This window comes from Herpailurus yagouaroundi, unplaced genomic scaffold (assembly GCF_014898765.1).
Source record: "Herpailurus yagouaroundi ecotype Mexico unplaced genomic scaffold, PumYag 29, whole genome shotgun sequence".
NCBI lineage: Eukaryota > Metazoa > Chordata > Mammalia > Carnivora > Felidae > Herpailurus > Herpailurus yagouaroundi.
Window position 1 is genome coordinate 103,762,439 of NW_024412377.1, and position 20,837 is coordinate 103,783,275.

The window sequence follows — 20,837 nt, forward strand, 5'->3', positions numbered from 1 at the left end:
AATTATTTTTGCTTCCCTTCCTTTGGGTTCGTCTGTTCTGTGCCTTAAAGTCCTCACAGGAGTGAAGTCCTATGGTATTTGTTTTTCTCTAATTTAGCTTAGCATAATACCCTCTACTTCCATCCACATATTTGCAAATGGCAAGATTTCATTCTTTTTGATTGCCGAGTAATACTCCATTGTATATATACCACATCTTTTTCCATTTATCCGTTGATGGACATTTGGGCTCTTTACATACTTTGGCTATTGTTGATGGTGCTGCTATAAACATTGGGGTGAATGTGCCCCGTTGAAACAGCATACTGTATCCCTTGGGTAAATACCTAGTAGTGCAATTGCTGGGTCATAGGGTAGTTCTATTCTTAATTTTTGGGGAAGCTCCATACTCTTTTCCAGAGTGGCTGTACCAATATGCGTTCCCACCAGCAGTGCAAAAGAGATCCTCTTTCTCCATATCCTCACCAACATCTGTTGTTGCCTGAGTTGTTAATGTTAGCCCTTCTGACAGATGTGAGGTGGTATCTGGAGTGGTTTTGATTTGTATTTCCTGGATGATGAGTGATGTTGAGCATTTTTTCATGTGTCTGTTGGCCATCTGGATGTCTTTGGAGACATGTCTTTTGCCCATTTCTTCCCTGGATTATTTTTTGCGTGTTGGATAAGTTCTTGATAGATTTTGGATACTAACCCTTTATCTGTCATTTGGAAATACCTTCTCCCATTCTGTCGGTTCCTTTTAGTTTTGCTGATTGTTTCTTTCATTCTGCAGAAGCTTTTTATGTTGATAAGGTCCCAATAGTTCATTTTTGCTTTTGTTTCCCTTGCTTCTAGAGACGTGTTGAGTAAGAAGTTGGTGCGGGCAAGATCAAAGAGGTTTTTGCCTGCTTTCTCGTCGTGGATTCTGATGACTTCCTGTCTTACATTTAGGTCTTTCATCCATTTTGAGTTTATTTTTGTGTATGGTATGGGAATGTGGTCCAGGTTCATTTTCCTGCATGTCGCTGTCCAGTTTTCCCAGCACCACTTGCTGAAGAGACTGTCTTTATTCCAGTGGATATTGTTTTCTCCTTTGCCAAAGATTAGTTGTCCATACGTTTGTGGGTCCATTTCTGGATTCTCTCTTCTGTTCCATTGATCTGAGTATCTGTTTTTCTGCCATCCATGTCTTTTTTAAATTTTTTTATTTTGGGAGACAGGGACAGAGAATCCCAAGTGAGCTCTCTCCTGAGAGATGGAATTAGAGGGGCACCAAGAGGGGCTCTTGGTTTCGGCTCTAGTCATGATCTCAGGTTCCTAGGATCGAGCACAGAGCCTGCTTGGGATTCTGTCTCCTTCTCTCTCTACCAGTGTCTTGGTTGGGCGACCAACTTCAGGTCATTGATCTTAAGGTTTGTGGGTTTGAGCCCTGTGTCAGGCTCTGTGTTGGCAGCATAGAGTCTACTTTGGATTCTCTCTCTATCCCTCCCCTGCTTGCACTCTGTCTCATTAAAAAAGTAAAAATAAAAAATGAGGGTGCCTGGGTGGATGGCTTAGTTAAGTGTCCAACTTCAGCTCAGGTCATGATCTTATAGTTTCTGGGTTCAAGCCCCAGGTTGGGCTCTGTGCTGACACCTCAGAGCCTGGAGCCTGCTTCAGATTCTGTGTCTCCCTCTCTCTCTCTGCCCCCTCCCCACGTGTGCTCTGTCTCTCTGTCTGTCTCTCAAAAATAAAAAGTATCAAAATGTAAAATTTTCTTAATCAGTTAATCCTTATAAATCTAGGGAAAAGTACAATTTGTAAAAGAACATGGATATTAGGATAAGGAAGATTTCTATGTTGTAATTGTTAAGATTTCAAAACTGAATCTTAATTATTTGGTATTTACTTGAATGAATTCATTGTTAAGATAAAGGGTTTCATTTTTTACTTGAACATGACTGTTTCCTCAAAGCCGACAAAAGTTACGTGACAGGAAGAAATGAAGTTTAATTGCTCTAATGTATTGACACTTTAGTTTCTTTGGTTGTAGTATATTTAAGCAGGGTAAGTTAAATAGCTAAACTTTTTTTTTCATGTTTATTTCCGAGATCAAGAGAGACAGAGCACAAGCTGGGGAGGGGCAGAAAGAGAGGGAGACACAGATTCCAAAGCAGGCTACAGCCTAAGAGGGTAACTGGTCAAGGTATTTCCCTTAATACCTGAATAAGAAGAGAGTAAGGAAAAATATAGATGAATAATTGCATCCAGTCAGTGAAGTAAATTTATATAATCACTTTAGATAATTCTTTAGGTATGTTGCTAAAAAGCAAGATAAAATTTAGACAAAGTAGTGCCAACTTTAAAATGTAACTTAAATTCCGAAGACCACGGAACACTCTTCTAGGTGTTAAAGTTACTGTCTTGCATCATCCTTAATAGGAGGTACTGGATTGTTGTTAGCAATCTACCTAAGTCCTGCTGAAATGTAAGAGGTAGCAGCCACTCCTGCCCAAGGTGATAACAGGTCAGTTTCATCAGCTACTTGACTCCTTTTGAATGCCTTTTCTGTTAGTTGTGTGTGTAAGAAATTGTTACCCACTTAACACACTATAGGTTGTTTTTGAAAAGTAAAGCTTGCAGGAAATACTGATTACTGACATTTTTCTCACTTTTTAAAAAGTATATTTTGTTCTTTTTCTGCATGTTTTCATAGATGGGAAGAGTCTACTCACTTGTATAAAGTGAGAATCTTGATGTATTTTCAAGTTGTGCCTTTATGAAAAGAGCTCTTCTTTCTATTCAAGGCATGTGTCCTGCTGTTAGCTTTGAGCCTATAAGCTGTTTGAAAACTATTGACCTTAAAAAAGCATGTCCTCTGACAATGTGTATATGTCAAATCATATTGTATACCTTAAATATACTGTCAATCATACCTCATGAAGCTACGGAAGGGAAAATATCCTTCACATGGAAACCTAATATAAAATTGACTTTGGCGATTTAGATAATGAGATTGGTACATCTTACCATCTGTGTCGGGTACTAGCAATGATACAACCTAAGCACAGAGCATGTCAACTTGTTGACGTAAACTCCTATTTGCCTTTGGTGACGAGGACCTATTTAAAAAAAAAAAAAATGAGAATTGAATTGAAAAACTGAATTATTTTGATAATTGAAAACTGAATTTGATTTTGATTAATAGACCTTTTATAGAAATATTTTCCATACCACATCCTACTCATGCTACTTTATCCGTTTGACATGACTTTGCTTGCTGGTGCATCCATGCAGGAACATATCCTTCAGTATTACTGAAAAAAGGTTTTTTACAGTTTTTTAGCTTCTAAGAAATAGTCTACCAACCTGGCTGTAATCAAGACAAAATCCTATTGAATACTTTGTTTTTATAGACATATATTGCATGATGAAGGATTTTGTCAAGGACTTGGAATTTGGGGTGGGGGGAGGAGGTATTGTTCAAGTTATTGTACTAAAGATGACTGTTAGGGTGGCTTACGAATAAACACTTAACATAGAGTTGTGTTTTGGTATGCTTGAAGACCTAGAAGCACATCAGATCTGTGATTTGATGGTATATTGAAATTTTTAGTTGCGAACAGAATCATTAATTACAAATAACCACAACGAATATTTAAGTGGATGACAGATTCCAGAGTCCAAGGAAAAGTTGAAGACGGAAGCCTTGGGAAAAGTCAACAGTGGGGATAGCTCCAGGTACCATGAGAAGCTTTTTTCCCCACAACGCTGCTATCAGATTGAAATTTGGGCAATTATTTTCAGTCATAATGCCATTCAGAGTTCCTCCAAATGAACTTGTTTAGGTTACATGCCTACCCCTCAGCAAGGGGAGGATAGGTGCATAAGATGATGATATAACCAAGACTTCATCCAGTGAGAAACAGGTGGTCCCCCTAGGAAATGTGGGATTCTGTTGCCAGAAAGGAGGGAAGAGACACTGGGCAGACTTGCAGAGTCCACTAATCTTGTTGCAAGGCTAAGATGAAATAATTAAAAAATACAGATACGTGAGGTGGTTAATGGTGAAGGTGGGAAGGAAATGTCTGAAGTGTGAGAAATGATGGTCATACACTGTTATCTCCACCAGCTTTCAACCCCCCAAAATTCAACGCCTGCTCATGATTAAAAATTTGGGAAAATGTAACAAAAAGACTGAAAGAACTTTAGCCATAAATAAGTAACGTAAGAAACTAAATACACCCTTAGTGTATAATCCAGTAATTGCAATCCTGGGCATTTATCCCAGTGAAATGATATTAAAGAACATCGTAAGTATATTGTTTTTATTGGCTTTTACATAGACTGTACCAAGAATAAGGTACATGGACATTTCTAGCAGGCTGCTTTGTGACAATCACTATAGATTTATTTTGCGTGTTTTTGAATTTTACATATGTGGAATCACCCAGTATGTACTCATGGGAGTTGGACTTCATTTGTTCAACATTATGTCTTTGAGAATGCTTTGTCTTTTATGTATCAGTAGTTCCATCTTAAACATGAAACTGTGTAGTATTCTGTTAAATAAATACACCATAACTTAGTTATCCACTCTACTTTTCATGGACATTTGGTTTGCTCTTAGTTTCAAGTTTTTAAGAATGATTCTGTCATAAACATTTTTTATATATATTTTCGTAGTCATGACTTACTTTTACTTATTATATATTAAGAATGAAAATTTGCTGGGACATAAGATACATAAAACTGTGGTCTAGTTTTCCTCAATGCTTGCTTAAGCATTCGTAAACATAACTATAACGGATATTGAGGATTTACTAGGGTTGCTATAACAAATTACCACAAACTTGGTGGCTTATAACAATAGAAATTTATTCTCTCACAGTTCTACAGGCCAGAAGTCTAAAAACAAGGTATCAGCAGGACCATAAGCCCTCTGAAGATCTGAGGGGAAAATCTTTGCCTCTTCCAGTTTCTAGTAGCTCCGGGCATTGGTTTGCTTGTGGCACCATAACTCCTATGTCTCTCTTCACATAGCCTTCTTTTCTTAGGTTTCTTCTTGTTTATTATAAGGATGCCTGTCACTAGGTTTAGGGCCCACTCTAATTTGGGATGATCTCATCCTGAGTTCCTTAGTTACATTACCAAAACCCTTTTCCAAATAAGGTCAAATCACAATAGCTGTATCTGGTGGACATATCATTTTGGGGGCCACCATTCAACCCACTACAGGGAATTTTTTTTTTTTAAACAAAAGTGGAAAACTTACTGTAACTTGATTTTTTTTTTTTTTTTTTAAGCTGTGCCTACAGGTCAGTCCCTATAAATCTAACCTTGGTATAGTAATTTATCAAGTAATTTCCTTACTCATGGAAATTGAGGATGTTTGTAAACTTCTGCCACTAAAAACAATTCTGTAATATAGTCATACTTAACTATGTAATAGTTCTTTTATTCCTATAAGAATGGATTCTTAAAGGTAGGATTCCTAGTACAAAGGTATATGCCATGCATTTGCAATTTTAAGAAGATATTTCCCACAAGAGAATAGCTCTCCATTTCCCATGCCCTTGATAACATCAAATAATAATCTCTGATATGGCCATCCTGAGTGGGAAAAGTGGTATCTTAGTTGGTAATTTTTTTTTCATGTTGATTTTTGAGAGAGTGTGAACAGGGAAGGGGCAGAGAGAGAGGGAGACACAGATTCTGAAGCAAGCTCCAGGCTCTGAGCTGTCAGCACAGAGCCCAACACGGGCCTCCAATGCACGAACTGCGAGATCATGACCCGAGCCGAAGTCAGACACTCAATGGACTGAGCCACCCAGGTGCCCCTGTAATTTCTTGACTGCAGAGGTTGAATGTTTTACCACGTTTATTGGGCATTTGGATTTTCTCTTCTGATATACTCATATTTTCTCTGCCTTATGCTTTTTATTTTACTTAGCTTTCACATGTGAGTACTATTATATCTATCTTTATAGATAAAGAAATTGAGATTTTAATTAAGGAATCACCACCAAGGTTACCCAGCTAGTAAGTGGCAGGTTAGGGATGTGAAATCAGGCCAGCTGAGGGCAGAGCTGAGGCTTATTTTCATATTTATTGGCCATTTTTTTTTTCTTCAAGGAATAGTTTGTTCTTGTCTGTTTTTCTGCAGTTTTTTTAATAGGTTACAAATATTTTCCACACTATTGTTTGTAGTTTCATTTTATTTTGCTTGTAATTACGTTAGCATAAGTGTAGTTTCTTTATAAGTAAGGGTGCAGACTGACAGCAGACTTATCCTGGCTGACATGTTAAAACTTAAAAAAAAATTTTTTTTTTTAATGTTTATTTTTGAGAGACAGCACAAGCAAGGGAGGGGCAGAGAGAGAGGAGGGCAAAGGATCTGAAGTGGGTCCCATGCTCACAGCAGACAGCCCAATGAACTCGAACTAATGAACTGAGAGATCATGGCCTGAGTCAAAATCAGACACATAACTAACTGAGCCACCCAGGCACCCCATTTGTCAAAACTTTTTAATGTGAACTTGAATACCTTTGGGCAGGGATTGAGTGGAGTGAGTGGGAGGTGGGGAGGTACAGGCTCCGCTTTACTGATGACAATACCCACAACACCTTTTGCTTATTCCTCCTTAACTCATTTACATTACCCACGTGACTCCCAAAAGGTATTCACGTTTTCAGTACTTGCATGGTTGCTTGTTTCTATCTTAAGATCTCCCCCATCCCAAGTTTATAAAAATCACCCAGAATGTATTTTGATATATGAGGGTGGGGACTCAAACCTTCACATACTGGATGGCCAATTCTATCTATTCCTTTATGAATTACACTACCATTTGTCCATTACATCATTCAAATATTCTTCCAAAACATCATTTGTAATTTTTAATGTTCTGCTGCTTTAACAGTTCAGTGAGCCATTTTGTACTAAAATCACAGACCCATCTATGATCTCCTGCCCCTAGACCCTGATAATGTAACGCTAAAGAACTAATTGGCTTTGGCCTTGTCATTTGTTTATGCACTATCCCATTTGAAATTCAAATTGGAAAATCAAATTGGAAGCCTGGTCACTAATTTGAATTCTTTATTTGCTCAAGGGCAATTTCCAAGAGTCCTGGAAGGTAGGATTTTGGTATTGAAATTCCATATACACAAAGACTGTTCCAGTTCCTGATGTTAAATTTAATGTTTAAATAAGTGCCTTCAAATCGGGTGAAATGGTTTTCCTTTGGAAGTTCACTACACAGTGCTTTGAGTGCTTTGTCTATCATATGAAATAACTTTGTAAAATATAGTAATTCAATTATGGATGTCACCGTCAGGAATAAAAGAAGATCATCTTTTCTTTGAGAGCAAAAATGCCATAGGTTCATTTTTGTTGAGGATCCTGGTAAGTAAAAATACTTTTTTCAACAAAGAACCTGCCATTCTAAATGTATTAAAATGCTAATTTTTCCTTGAAAACCTTGGGCTAAGTGAAAAAGTCCAGACACAAAGGGCCATAGATTGCATTTGTATAAAATATCCAGAACAAGTAAATCCATAAAGACAGAAAGTAGATTAGTAGTGGTGAGCAGCTGGAAGGAGGGAAGAATGGAGAGTGACTGCTAATGTTTCTTTTTAAGGTGATGAAAATGTTCTGGAATTGGTGGCAGCTATATAACCTTCCAAATATACTAAAAACTACTAAGTGTATGCTTTAAGATGGTGAATTCTATGGTATATAAGTTATATCTCAAAAAATATAAAGGCAAAAACCTCTTTGCAAGTTCTGTCTAAATTTCTACATCAAATGTCATTGTGAGGGGGTGCCCAGCTGGCCCAGTCGGAGGAACCATGTGACTATTGCTCTCCAGGTGGTCAGTTTGAGCCCTGCTTTGGCCTGCCTGTTGTCAGCACAGAGCCCACTTTGGACCTTCTATCCCATTCTCTCTGAGCTTCTCTCTCTCTCCCTCTCAAAATTAAATAAATGTTAAAAAAAAATTTTTTTTAGCTTTTCTCTCTCAAAATTAAACATTAAAAAAAAATTTTTTTTTACATTTTTATTTTTGAGAGACAGAGGACAAGTGGGGGAGGGGCAGAAAGAGAAGGAGACACAGAACCCGAAGTAGGCTCCAATCTGACAGCACAGAGCCTGACACGGGGCTCAGACTCACAAACCGTGAGATCATGACCTGAGCCAAAGTCAAGACGCTTAACCGACTGAGCCACCCAGGCACCCTCGGTTGGATTATGTGCTCACAGCTCAGAGCCTGGAACCTGCTTCGGATTCTGTGTCTCCTTTGCTCTCTGCCCGCCCCTCCCCCACCTGTGCTCTGTCTCTCTGTGTCTCTCAAAAATAAATAAAAATGTAAAAAAAAATTTTGTTAAATAAAAAAAATTTTTTTAATGCCATTATGAGAATTTTTATAATTGAGAAAAATCTAAGTGGCTTTTTAAAAAATAGATCTGTTTCTGGGGCGCCTGGGTGGTGCAGTCGGTTAAGCGTCCGACTTCAGCCAGGTCACTATCTCGCGGTCCGTGAGTTCGAGCCCCGTGTCAGTCTCTGTGCTGATGGCTTGGAGCCTGGAGCCTGTTTCCGATTCTATGTCTCCCTCTCTCTCTGCCCCTCCCCCGTTCATGCTCTGTCTCTCTCTGTCCCAAAAATAAATAAAAACGTTGAAAAAAAATTAATAAAAAATAGATGTTTCTGATATTGATAGAAGCCAAAGGGGAGCCCTCAAACTTCCTTGGGTAGATATATTTTTTAAGAAAATTATAATACATATATACATGGAATCCATTTGGCAATCTAAATATTAATGAATAATCTGGAAGAGTAAATGGTAAATGCCTACTAAGATTTAAAGACCTGCTTGACCCATGTAAAGACAGGAAAAAAAACCGCAGCATATCATTAAACAGGAGACAACATTTGATCCCACTTTTCTTCTCTATCCCTTTCACTTTATCTATCCTCATACTCCCCCCACCCCCATCCTGTGGCAATTGCGAGTTCTCTATAAATCTATTATGTTCATTTGTTTTTTAGTTTCCACATATAAATGAAGTCGTATGGTAATTTGTCTTTCTTGGACTCATTTCACCTAGCATGATATCCTCTAGATGTGTCCATGTTGTTGTAAAGATTTCATTCTTTTTATGACTATATTCCATTGTGCATGTGTGTAAACATATCTTTACCACTCATCTAGTGTCTGCAACAATTTATGTTCCCACCAATAGGCCACAAGAATTCTTTTCTTTGCATCCTTAGTAACACTTGTTCTCTCTTGTCTTTTTGATAATAGCCATTCTGACACCTGTGAGGTAATAGCTCATTGTGGTTTTGATTTGCATTTTCCTGAGGGTTAGTGATACTGAGCATCTTTTCATGTACCTATTGACATCTGCATGTGTTCTTTGGGAAAATGTCTATGCAGGGCCTCTGCATATTTTTTTATTGGATTACTGTTTTGGTTTTTTTACATTGAGTTTTAGGAGTTCTTTATAGATTTTGGATATTAATCCCTTATCAGGTCATATGTGAGAATGTCTTCACCCATTCAGTGTAGGTTGTCTTTTCCTTGTGTTGGTTTCCTTCATTGTGCAAAGGATGAAAGTTTGATGCAGTCCCCTTTGTTTATTTTGACCTTTTTTTTTTTTTAAGTTTGAAAATTTACCAAAGAAGACTTGGGAGAATGGATATTAACTTAAATGTTAAAATTGAGAAGTAGCTAAAGGAATGAACTCTGCTACCTGGAATCCAGGCAGCTGTGTAAATGCTCTGTGCCTGTTTCCTTTTTTTTTTTTTTTTTCTTTTCCTCGTATATCAATCCTTAATTTTTTCTTAAAAGATTTTTCTTTTTAATTAATCTCTACAACCCATTGTGGGGCTGAAACTCACAACCCCCAAATCAAGTCTAAGCATTTCGGGAGATCCTCATTCCTATTTTTTAATTGCTGAGTAGTAGTGTAAGGGTTAAATTGTAGTGTAGGGCTAATGCTTAGCTTGAAAAATAACAGCTTTGTGTTGACACTGAAGGTTAAGAGATAACAGCCTTGCTTTGCTCTGGTAAACTACGCCTCATACCCTTGTAAATTAGGCTTCACCAATTAAGGAAACAAAGTTCAAAGAAAAGAGCGTCAGAGGCAGGGTCAAGGAGATCCACTGGTTGCAACTTAGAGGCAGAAAGTCTAAAGTAAACACCTCATTAGGCAACTGTTTAACTCATCTGGAACCTGTTTCTTTGTTCTGTTCCCAGGTGATGTTAAAACGATGTGATCGGTTATAAAAACTCTGTACCCCGGCTGTTCGGGGCCGCACTCTTGTCAAGAGTGTTGGTCTCGATTGGTCAGCCTTGCCTCTCATTGTAATAAACTTTGTTGTGACTGTCACTGGTGCCCGTAGCATTCTGTTTCAGGAGTCGTGTGGATGCAACAGTAGTCTATAGTATACAAGTACCACAGTAAGTTAAGTTTACTTATCTTTAAAATGGGACTAATAACCCGTCGTTTATTGGGTCGTGAAAATAAAATACAAAGGAGCCTGGGTGACTCAGCAGGTGGAGTGTGGGACTCTTGATTTCAGCTGAGGTTATGACCCCAGGGTGCTGGGGTTGAGCCCCTTGTCTGGCCTTGCGCTGAGCATAGAGATGCCTTAAGATTCTCTCTACCTCTGCCTCTCTCCCCAGCTCACGTGCTCTCTCTAAAAAAATAAAATAAAAAACTCTGTAAAGCACTTTTTAAATGGTGGCGATATCATCATCATTGGTTACATCTGGGCTTATTTTTGTTTGTTTTAGAGAGTACCTGCAGGAGTACGGGAGAGGGGCAGAGTGATAGAGAATCTTAAGGAATCTCCAGGCTCAGCGCTGAGCAGAACACAGGGTTGGATCCCAAAACCCTTGGATCATAACCTGAGGGGAAATCAAGAGCCATACCCTCAAAGCCCTGAGCCACCAGGCGCCCCTTATTTTTTTGTATTACCCATGTTTTCTATGTTATTTGCAATGAACATTATTTTCTATGTAAATCTATTGTTTAAAAAAATATATTGTTTAAAACAAACAAAAAAAAAAACCCTTGGTGGGAATCACTCTACCAACATAGCAAAATGTGAAACCAAAGAATTGAACACAGGAAAGAGCAAGTCGACTCCTACAGAAAGCACCAGGAGTCTCCCAGGCCTCGTGGCCGATCTCCAGGACACCGTACTCTTCCGCTCCCAGAAGCCTCCAGCGGCGGAAGTTGTCACTTTCAGAGAGACGGAGCCCACGCCGTGTTCCCGGCAGTAGGCTCGCCATGGCGATGGGGGGAGGCATCGGTGTCCCCGAGCAGGAAGATTCGGTGCTCTTCCGGCGTGGCACAGGCCAGGTGAGATCTTGGACGGCATCGCCTTCAGACAGGCTCACTGGTCTCGCTCCGAGCGTCCCGCTAGGGGCTTCCGCGGCTGTGCTGGCCCGGTCGGGTTCGCTGACTGCGGGGCGGTATTCCACAGGTTTCTACGGCTTTCCTCATTTGGGAGTTTTAGCTACAGGCTCCTTCCTCGTGCGGCTTGGGCACCCTGATGGGTTAGAACTGATTCCCTACCTCAACTTGATTTTGCCTTGGTTTGTCCATTGTTTCTGATTGGGGAGTGTGCGGGGGCAGGCCGGGGTGAAGCAGGTAAACCAAGGAGGAGACTATTGAAATGTGCCAGTTTTACATCGAGGTGTTAGCGATGGAAAGCAAGGTACTTGCTTTCCGGTTATAATTTGAAATCAGAGGCAACGGGTTTTGCATATGGATTCGATAATGGAGGTTTGAGAGGGGAAAATCAAAGATAATTCCAAGATTGACCTGCAGTCATGAAAAGATGAAATTGTTTTTTCCTGAGATGTACTGAGGTCAGAAGACTGCAAGTGGAATAGGTTTATAAGGGAAGGAAATGAGAAGCTCAGCCTTGGGTGAAATCTGATTGGAGTGAGTTTGGAGCGGGGAGAGGAGAAAGTCAAGGCAAAACTTGTAAATAAATATTTCAAGTTTTGTAAATAGAAGGTAGAGAAATTGGCCGATAGATGAAGGGGAGGGTAAAATAAACAGGATTCTTAACTGGTTTTTTTGTTAGATGATAGAAATCCGTTTCAACGCTTTTTGGTAGGGTGCGAAAGATTGAATAAGGATGGAAAACTTGATGATACAAGGGGCAAAAGAGAAGTGTCGAAGCAGTGTTCTAGAGTAGATAAGAGAAAATGGATTTGGCCTTTGTTAGAAACATTGACAGTTCATGTGACAGTTACATGGGCACAGACTTGTGTGGATGGACAGATTTGTGGAAGCTGTCTTTTGATTGTGGCTGTTCTCAGTAAAAGAAATAAGGTCATCAACTAGGAGTGAGGGGAGGCAGGTGTTGGAGTTTTGAGCAGAAAGAAAGTAGAAAGTGGATGGAAAGTAGGGAGAGTAGAGAAGTATTGGACTAGGGAAATGTAGTGGAAGTGTTGTTAGGCAACATGACAGGTTTACTTGAGATTTTGGTCATGAGTTTGAAAGATACTGGACAGCTTGATTGTGTTTTTCTCCAGCTAAGTTGAATTCAGGTGTGTGAGGGCAGGCACACAGTGAATTAAGTGTTGAAAATAATAGGGCTGTAGTTTTACCAAGTGGATATAAGGGAGGGAGGGAGGGGTACAAGGTAATTATGTTAGTAATTGACCATGGAATTTAAGCTGGCTAAGAAAGGAAGGGAGGACATCAGGATAGTAAAAGTTTAAAAATTTGTGGAAGATCGCTGTTTTGTTCTAGTTAAGTGGAATGATTGTCATCATCCAGATAGAAGAAGTAAGTTGCAGAGGTTAGGTGATAGTTGGAGAGTAGGATTCTTTTTTTTTAGTTTTTTTTTTTTTTTAATTCCAGTGTTCTTGACATACAATGTTAAACTAGTTTCAGCTGTACAACATAGTGGCTCAACAATTTCTATACATTACTCAGGGCTTACCATGGTAAATTTACTCTTAATTCCCTTCACCTAGTTCACCAGTGCTCCCCCCCCCCCCGCCCCCCTCTCATTTGTTAACCATCAGTTTGTTTTTGATAGTTAAGTCTATTTCTTAGTTTGTCTCTCTTTTTTCTTTTTTTAAAAGTATTTTATTTTAATTTATATTATTTTAAGTAGGCTCCAAGCCCAGCATGGGGCTTGAACTCACTACTCTGAGATCAAGAATTGCATCCTGTACTGACTAAGCCAGCCAGGTGTCCTCCCTTATCTTACTTTGTTCCTAAATTCTGTATATAAGTGAGATCATATGGTATTTGTCTTTCTCCGAGTTATTTCATTTAGCGTTATACTCTCTAGCTTCGTCCACATCGTTGCAAGTGAAAAGATTTTGTTTTTTTGATGGCTGAGTAATATTCCATTGTGTATGTATACCACATCTTTTTTTTTTTTTTAATTTTTTTTTCAACGTTTATTTATTTTGGGGACAGAGAGAGACAGAGCATGAACGGGGAAGGGGCAGAGAGAGAGGGAGACACAGAATGGGAAGCAGGCTCCAGGCTCTGAGCCATCAGCCCAGAGCCCGACGCGGGGCTCGAACCCGCGGACCGCGAGATCGTGACCTGGCTGAAGTCGGACGCTTAACCGACTGCGCCACCCAGGCGCCCCTATACCACATCTTTATGCATTCATCTATCAGTGGACACTTGGGCTGCTTCCGTAATTTGGTTATTGTAAATAATGCTGCAATAAACTTAGAGGTGAATGAAATGCCAGCCAAATTCAAGACAAAGAAATGGAAAGACATTCCATGCTATGGGTTGTAAGAACAAATATTGTTAAAATGACTGTACTACCCAAAGCCGTCTACACATTTAATGAAATCCCTGTGAAAATACTAACAGTATTTTTCGCAGAACTAAAACGATCCTAAAATTTCTATGGAACTGCAAGACGTCGAATAGCCAAAGCAGTCTTGAAACACAAGAACGAAACTGAAGGTATCACAAGTCCAGATTTCATGTTAGGTTACAAAGAAGTAGCAATTAAAACAGTATGGTACTGGCATAAAAATTCATGCATAGATCAGTGGAATAGAACAGAAGACCCAAAAATAAAGCCACAATTATATGGTCAGTTAATCTTTGGCAAAGGCAAGATGAGTATGCATTGGGAGAAAGATAATCTCTTAGGGGTGCCTGGGTGGCTCATTTGGTTAAGTGTCCCAATTCGTTTCGACTCAGGTCATAATTTCACAGTTCGTGGGTTCGAGCCCCATGTTGCTCTTTGTGTGCACAGCTCAACGCATGCTTGAGATTCTCCCTCTCTCTCTGCCCCTACCCTGCTCATACTCTCTCTGTCTCTCAAATAAAAGAACTTAAAAAAAATCTCAACAAATGGTGTTGGGAAAACTGGACAGCCGCATAGAAAAGTACAAAACTGGTCCATACACAAAAATAAACCCAAAATGGATTAAAGACCTAAATATGATCATTGAAACCATAAAAAGCCTTGAAGAGGGTACAGGCATTGAAATCTCTGACATTGGTCATAACATTTTTCTAAATAAGGCTCCTGAGACGAAATAAAAGCAAAAATAAACTACTGGGACTCCGTTAAAATGAAAAGTTTCTGCACAGCAAAGGTAATGGTTATCAAAACTAAAACATAGCCTACTGAAAGGGATAAGATAGTTGCAAATGACATAGCCCATAAAGGGTTAGTATCCAAAATATGTGAAGAACTGAAAGAACTTAACACCCAAAAAACAAAAAATCCAATTTAAAAATGGGCAGAAGCGGGGCCCCTGGCTGTCTCAGTCAGTAGAGTGCATGACTCTTGATCTCAGAGTCCTCCATTCAGGCCCCAGGTTGGTGGATGTTGAGCTTAAAAAAAAATTAAAAAGAAAAAAGAAGGGCAGAAGACTGAACAGACATTTCCCCAAAGACATAGAGGTGGCTAACACACATGAAAAATGTTCAGCATCACTCATCATGAGTTAAATGCAAACCAAAACCATAATGAGGGGTGCCTGGCTGTCTCATTTGGTAGAACATGTGACTCGATCTTAGGGTCATGAGTTTAAAACCCACATTGGGCACATAGTTTACTTCAAAAAATGAGATATTACTTGACCTGGCATAATGGCTAAAAGAAAAAATACAAGGAACAAGTGTTAGGATGTGAAGAAAAAGGAACCTTCCTGCACTGTTGGTGGGAATGCAGATTGTGGAAAACAGGATGGAGGTTCCTCAGAAAATTAAAAATAAAACTACTTTATGATCTAGCAATGGCACTAGTGAGTATTTACCAAAAGAATACAAAAACACCAATTCAGAAGTATACATGGACCCCTGTGTTTATAGCAGCACTATTTACAATAGGCCAACTGTGGAAGCAGCCCAAGTATCCATTGATAGATGAATGGATAAAGAAGGTGTGTGTGTGTATATATTTATATATATATATATATATATATATATATATACACACACATACATAGGGGATATAAGGGATGGGAATTAAAGAGTACAGTTATAAGGTAAATTGATTTTTAAAATAAACATAGGGGTGTATATATCTCTTCAGGGTGGTGTTTTTGTGTTCTTTCGTAAATACCCAGCAGTGCAATTTACTGGATCATAGGATGGTTCTATTTTCGTAGCAGGTGAGGATGTAGTTCTGTTTTTAATATTTTGAGGAGTCTCCATATTGTTTTCCATAGAGGCTGATCCAGTTTGCATTCCCACCAGCAGTGCGTGAAGATTCCTTTTTTCTACATCTTCGCCAACCCTTGTTTCTTTTGTGTTTTTGGTTTTAGCTAATATGACATGTCAGTTGATCGCTCATTGTTTTGATTTGCATTTGCCTGATGCTGAGTGACGTTGAGCATCTTTTCATGTATCTTTGGCCCTCTATCATCTTCCAAGAAATGTCTGTTCATGTGTTCTGTCCAAGGAGAGTAGGATTCTTTAAACTGAGTTTATGGAAAGGTTCGGTTATTGTTAACCATAGAAGCTAGTAACTGCGATTGGGTGGTGTACAAGATCATTAATATGGAGGAGTTTAAGGACCTGGACGGTTAGGGTATTGGCAGAATCAGCTATGTGGGTTTTTTAACAACCAAGAATGGCAGGAGTAGCGTTGGAGACAACGCTAAATCTCAGGGGAGTGAGGAAGCGTGGCTCAGATGGCTGTAGATGATTACATAAAGAGGAACAGCAGACAGTGGAGTCTAGTAACAGGGTTCTTGAAACTGAGGGTTTTTAGGAAGGAAGGAGAGAGGAAAAATCTGGAAGTGGGTGTAAGGAGCAAGTAAGATTGCTTCCCCATCTGTGGTATGATGATTGGAGGGATATGGAGAAGACATTTCATTTGAGATATCTGCAAGGAAAGAGGCATCTTTGGGGAAAGTTAGATTTTAAAGCAAGGAGATAAAGGGAATATTCAGAGAAGAGGTTAAAGATATTGGGAGCAGGGTTTAATGATGGCTCAAGAGATCTCAGCAGAAGTTTCAGCAGTTGACAATTGTAGAAGATAGGAGAACATGAGGCATACTAGTGGTGACCAAGAAACAGCTATATAAAAGCAGTGCTGATGGTCTGTTCTAGTGTCTCTTGTTATCTAACAAACTCCCCAAAACTTAGTACCTTGAAATAGTAATTATCATTTTATTATCTGTCATGGTTTCTGTGGGTCAAGAATTTGTGAAGGCCTTGCTGGACATTTGTCCTTTAGATCTTTCACGTGGTTGCATTCACATAGACATTGGAGCTACAGTAGCCCAGGACTGAGCAGCTAGAGATTGAAAGCCGTTTTGTTTCTTCCTGTCCTCTCAGGGCTTCACATGATCTCAGTGTGTGGGCTGGTTTGGATTTCTTTATACCCCTTTATAATCCTACTCTCCTTTCTCTCACCTGCTGTTCCCCGATCACTGCTGGATCACACTTTCTGTCGCTGATTAGTATGCATTTTCTAGAAGTTTATAAACATTAAATCTTTTGTTTGCCTTCCTTTACTCAGCATAGTCAGTTTCACACATTTTGTTGTATATATTAGTTGTTCATTCCTTTTTATTGCTGCAGTATCCCATTTTATTATTATACTAGAATTTGTTTATGCATTCACTTGTTCATAAATGTTTCGATTGTTTTCTTTTTTTTATGCTGAAGAGTTTATTTTTTTTTTCAATATATGAAATTTATCGTCAAATTGGTTTCCATACAACACCCAGTGCTCATCCCAACAGGAGCCCTCCTCAATACCTATCATCCACCCTCCCCTCCCTCCCACCCCCCATCAACCCTCAGTTCTCAGTTTTTAACAGTCTCTTATTCTTTGGCTCTCTCCCATTCTAACCTCTTTTTTTTTTTTTTTTTCCCTTCCCGTCCCCCATGGTCTTCTGTTAAGTTTCTCAGGATCCACATAAGAGTGAAAACATATGGTATCTGTCTTTCTCTGTATGGCTTATTTCACTTAGCATAACACTCTCCAGTTCTGTCCACGTTGCTACAAAGGGCCATGCTTCATTCTTTCTCATGGCCACGTAGTACTCCATTGTGTATATAAACCACAATTTCTTTATCCATTCATCAGTTGATGGACATTTAGGCTCTTTCCATCGTTTGGCTATTGTTGAGAGTGCTGCTGTGAACATTGGGGTACAAGTGCCCCTATACATCAGCACTCCTGTATCCCTTGGGCAAATTCCTAGCAGTGCTATTGCTGGGTCATAGGGTAGGTCTATTTTTAATTTTTTGAGGAACCTCCACACTGTTTTCCAGAGCGGCTGCACCAGTTTGCATTCCCACAACAATGCAAGAGGGTTCCCGTTTCTCCACATCCTCGCCAGCATCTGTAGTCTCCTGATTTGTTTATTTTGGCTACTCTGACTGGCGTGAGGTGATATCTGAGTGTGGTTTTGATTTGTATTTCCCTGATGAGGAGCGACGTTGAGCTTCTTTTCATGTGCCTGTTGGCCATCTGGATGTCTTCTTTAGAGAAGTGTCTATTCATGTTTTCTGCCCATTTCTTCACTGGATTATTTGCTTTTCGGGTGTGGAGTTTGGTGAGCTCTTTATAGATTTTGGATACTAGCCCTTTGTCCGATATGTCATTTGCAAATATCTTTTCCTGTCCGGTTGGTTGCCTTTTAGTTTTGTTGGTTGTTTCCTTTGCTCTGCAGAAGCATTTTATCTTCATAAGGTCCCAGTAGTTCATTTTTGCTTTTAATTCCCTTGCCTTTGGGGATGTGTCGAGTAAGAAATTGCTACGGCTGAGGTCAGAGAGGTCTTTTCCTGTTTTCTCCTCTAGGGTTTTGATGGTTTCCCGTCTCACATTCAGGTCCTTTAACCATTTTGAGTTTATTTTTGTGAATGGTGTGAGAAAGCGGTCTAGTTTCAATCTTCTGCATGTTGCTGTCCAGTTCTCCCAGCACCATTTGTTAAAGAGACTGTCTTTTTTCCATTGGATGTTCTTTCCTGCTTTGTCAAAGATGAGTTGGCCATACGTTTGTGGGTCTAGTTCTGGGATTTCTATTCTATTCCATTGGTCTATGTGTCTGTTTTTGTGCCATCGATTGTTTTCATTTGGGGACAGTTAATAATAGAGCTGCTGTGAATATTAGTGGAGAAGACTGTGTGGACATAAGTTTTCATTTCTGTTGGAAGTCTGCTCATGGAGTAGGTGTGTTTTAACTTTTTAAGAAGCTGCCTTGGGGGGTGCCTGACTGGCTCCGTCGGTAGAGCATGAGATTCTTGATCTCTGGGTGGTGAGTTTAAACCCCACATTGGGTATGGAGCCTACATTTAAAAAAAAAAAAAAACTGCCTTGGGAGCACCCTTCTATTTGTTAAGTGGGATGCTACCCATTGAATAAATCCAGTCAGACCTTAAAAAAAAAAGTGCCAAACTCTTCTTCAAAGTGGTTGAACCATTTTATATTTTGACTAGCAGTGTATGACGGTTCCACTTTTTCCACATCCTTGTTAATTTTGAAATGCTCATCTTTTTTTTTTTAATTTAATTTTTTATTTTTTAAAATTTACATCCAAATTAGTTAGCATATAGTGAAACAATGATTTCAGGAGTAGATTCCTTAGTGCCCCTTACCCATTTAGCCCATCCCCCCTCCCACAACCCCTCCAGTAACCCTCAGTTTGTTCTCCGTATTTATGAGTCTCTTATGTTTTGTCCACCTCCCTGTTTTTATATGTTTGTTTCCCTTCCCTTATGTTCACCTGTTTTATCTGTTAAAGTCCTCATATGAGTGAAGTCATAGGATGTTTGTCTTTCTCTAATTTCACTTAGCATAATACCCTCCAGTTCCATCCATGTAGTTGCAAATGGTAAGATTCCATTCTTTTTGATTGCCGAGTAATACTCCATTGCATATATATACCACATCTTCTTTATCCATTCGTCCATCGATGGACATTTGGGCTCTTTCCACACTTTGGCTATTGTGGATAGTGCTGCTATAAACATGGGGGTGCATGTGTCCCTTCGAAACAGCACACCTGTATCCCTTGGATAAATGCCTAGTAGTGCAGTTGCTGGGTCGTAGGGTAATTCTATTTTTAGTTTTTTGAGGAACCTCCATACTGTTTTCCAGAGTGGCTGCACTAACTTGCATTCCCATGGTCATCTTTTTTTTTAAGGTTTGTTAATTTATTCTGAGAGAAATGGAGGGTGGGTGAGGGGCAGATAGCGAGGAAGAGAGAAAGAATTGCAAACAGGTTCCACGCTGTCAGCATAGAGCCCAACTCAGGGCTGTGAGATCATGACCTGAGCCAAAACCAGACACTTAACTGGCTGAACCACCCAGGTGCCCCTAAATGTTTATTTTTGAGAGAGCACAAGCAGTGGAGGGGTAGGGACAGAAGATCTGAAGCAGGCTCCATGCTGACAGCAGAGAGCCCAATTCTGGGCTCAAACTCATGAAACATGAAATCCTGACCTGAGCCAAATAGGATGCTTAACTAATTGAGCCATCAATTAATCATCATTTCATATGTTTATTTGCTGTCAGTGTACTATTTTCTTTGGCAAAATGCTGAGATCTGTTGTTTGTTTACTGTTTTTTAATGTTTATTTTTATTTTTGAGAGAGAGAGTACAAGCAGAAGAGGGGTAGAGAGAGGGAGACACAGAATCTGAAGCAGGCTCCAGGCCCTGAGCTGTCAGCACAGAGCCTGATGTGGGGCTGGAACTCACAAACTGTGAGATCATGACCCGAGCTGAAGTCGGAAGCTCAACCGACTGAGCCATCCAGGCGCCCCAAGATTTCATTCTTTTTAATTGCCAAGTCATACTCCAATGTATATATAGACCACATCTTCTTTATCCATTCATCAGTAAGTGAACATTTGGACTCTCTCCATAGGTTGGCTATTGTTGATAGTGCTGCTATAAACATTGGGGTGCATGTACTCCTGTATTTTTAATAGCACACTTAAATAATAATCTATTTTTAATAGCACACTTTTTTGATTACAGTAGCTTCACAGTACTTGTTGAAGTAAGATAATGTAAATCTTCCAGCTTTGCTTTGCTTTTTCAGAATTGATTTGTCTTTTCTAGGTCCTTTGTATTTCCACATGAGTTTTACAGCTTGTCAATTTAATATATATTGACCCTTGAACAGCCATGGTTTGAGCTGGACAGGTCCACCTATATGTGAATTTTTTTCCCCATAAATATAGTACAGTATTGTAAATGTATTTTCTCTTCCTTAGAATTTTAATATTTTCTTTATTTTGTAAGAATACAGTGTATAATACATCAAGCATATATTAATAGGCTGTTTATATTATTTGTAAGGCTTCTGGTCAACAGTAGGCTAATAATGGTTAAGGTTTTGGGGAGTCAAAAATTATACACAGAGGGATACCTGGCTGGCTCATTTGGTAG

The 20,837-nt window shown here is 39.4% G+C and overlaps 1 protein-coding gene and 1 long non-coding RNA gene across 3 annotated transcripts in view; one reads left to right on the plus strand and one right to left on the minus strand.

Moving 5' to 3' along the window:
* Position 1: 1 nt before the first annotated feature.
* Positions 2-17,426, minus strand: LOC121014771 (uncharacterized). Its single transcript, XR_005783413.1, has 2 exons — positions 17,368-17,426; positions 2-69 (listed from the first exon to the last, which is right to left on the minus strand). It is a non-coding gene; the product is annotated as an uncharacterized LOC121014771 (long non-coding RNA).
* The window catches only part of SMN2 (survival of motor neuron 2, centromeric), a 46,102-nt gene continuing 36,469 nt past the window's right edge, over positions 11,205-20,837 (plus strand). For both annotated transcript variants that reach the window (XM_040451310.1, XM_040451318.1), the window contains exon 1: positions 11,205-11,331. In XM_040451310.1, coding sequence (XP_040307244.1) covers positions 11,260-11,331 — 72 coding nt within the window. In that variant the 5' untranslated portion in view covers positions 11,205-11,259. The remainder of the gene's footprint in view (positions 11,332-20,837) is intronic.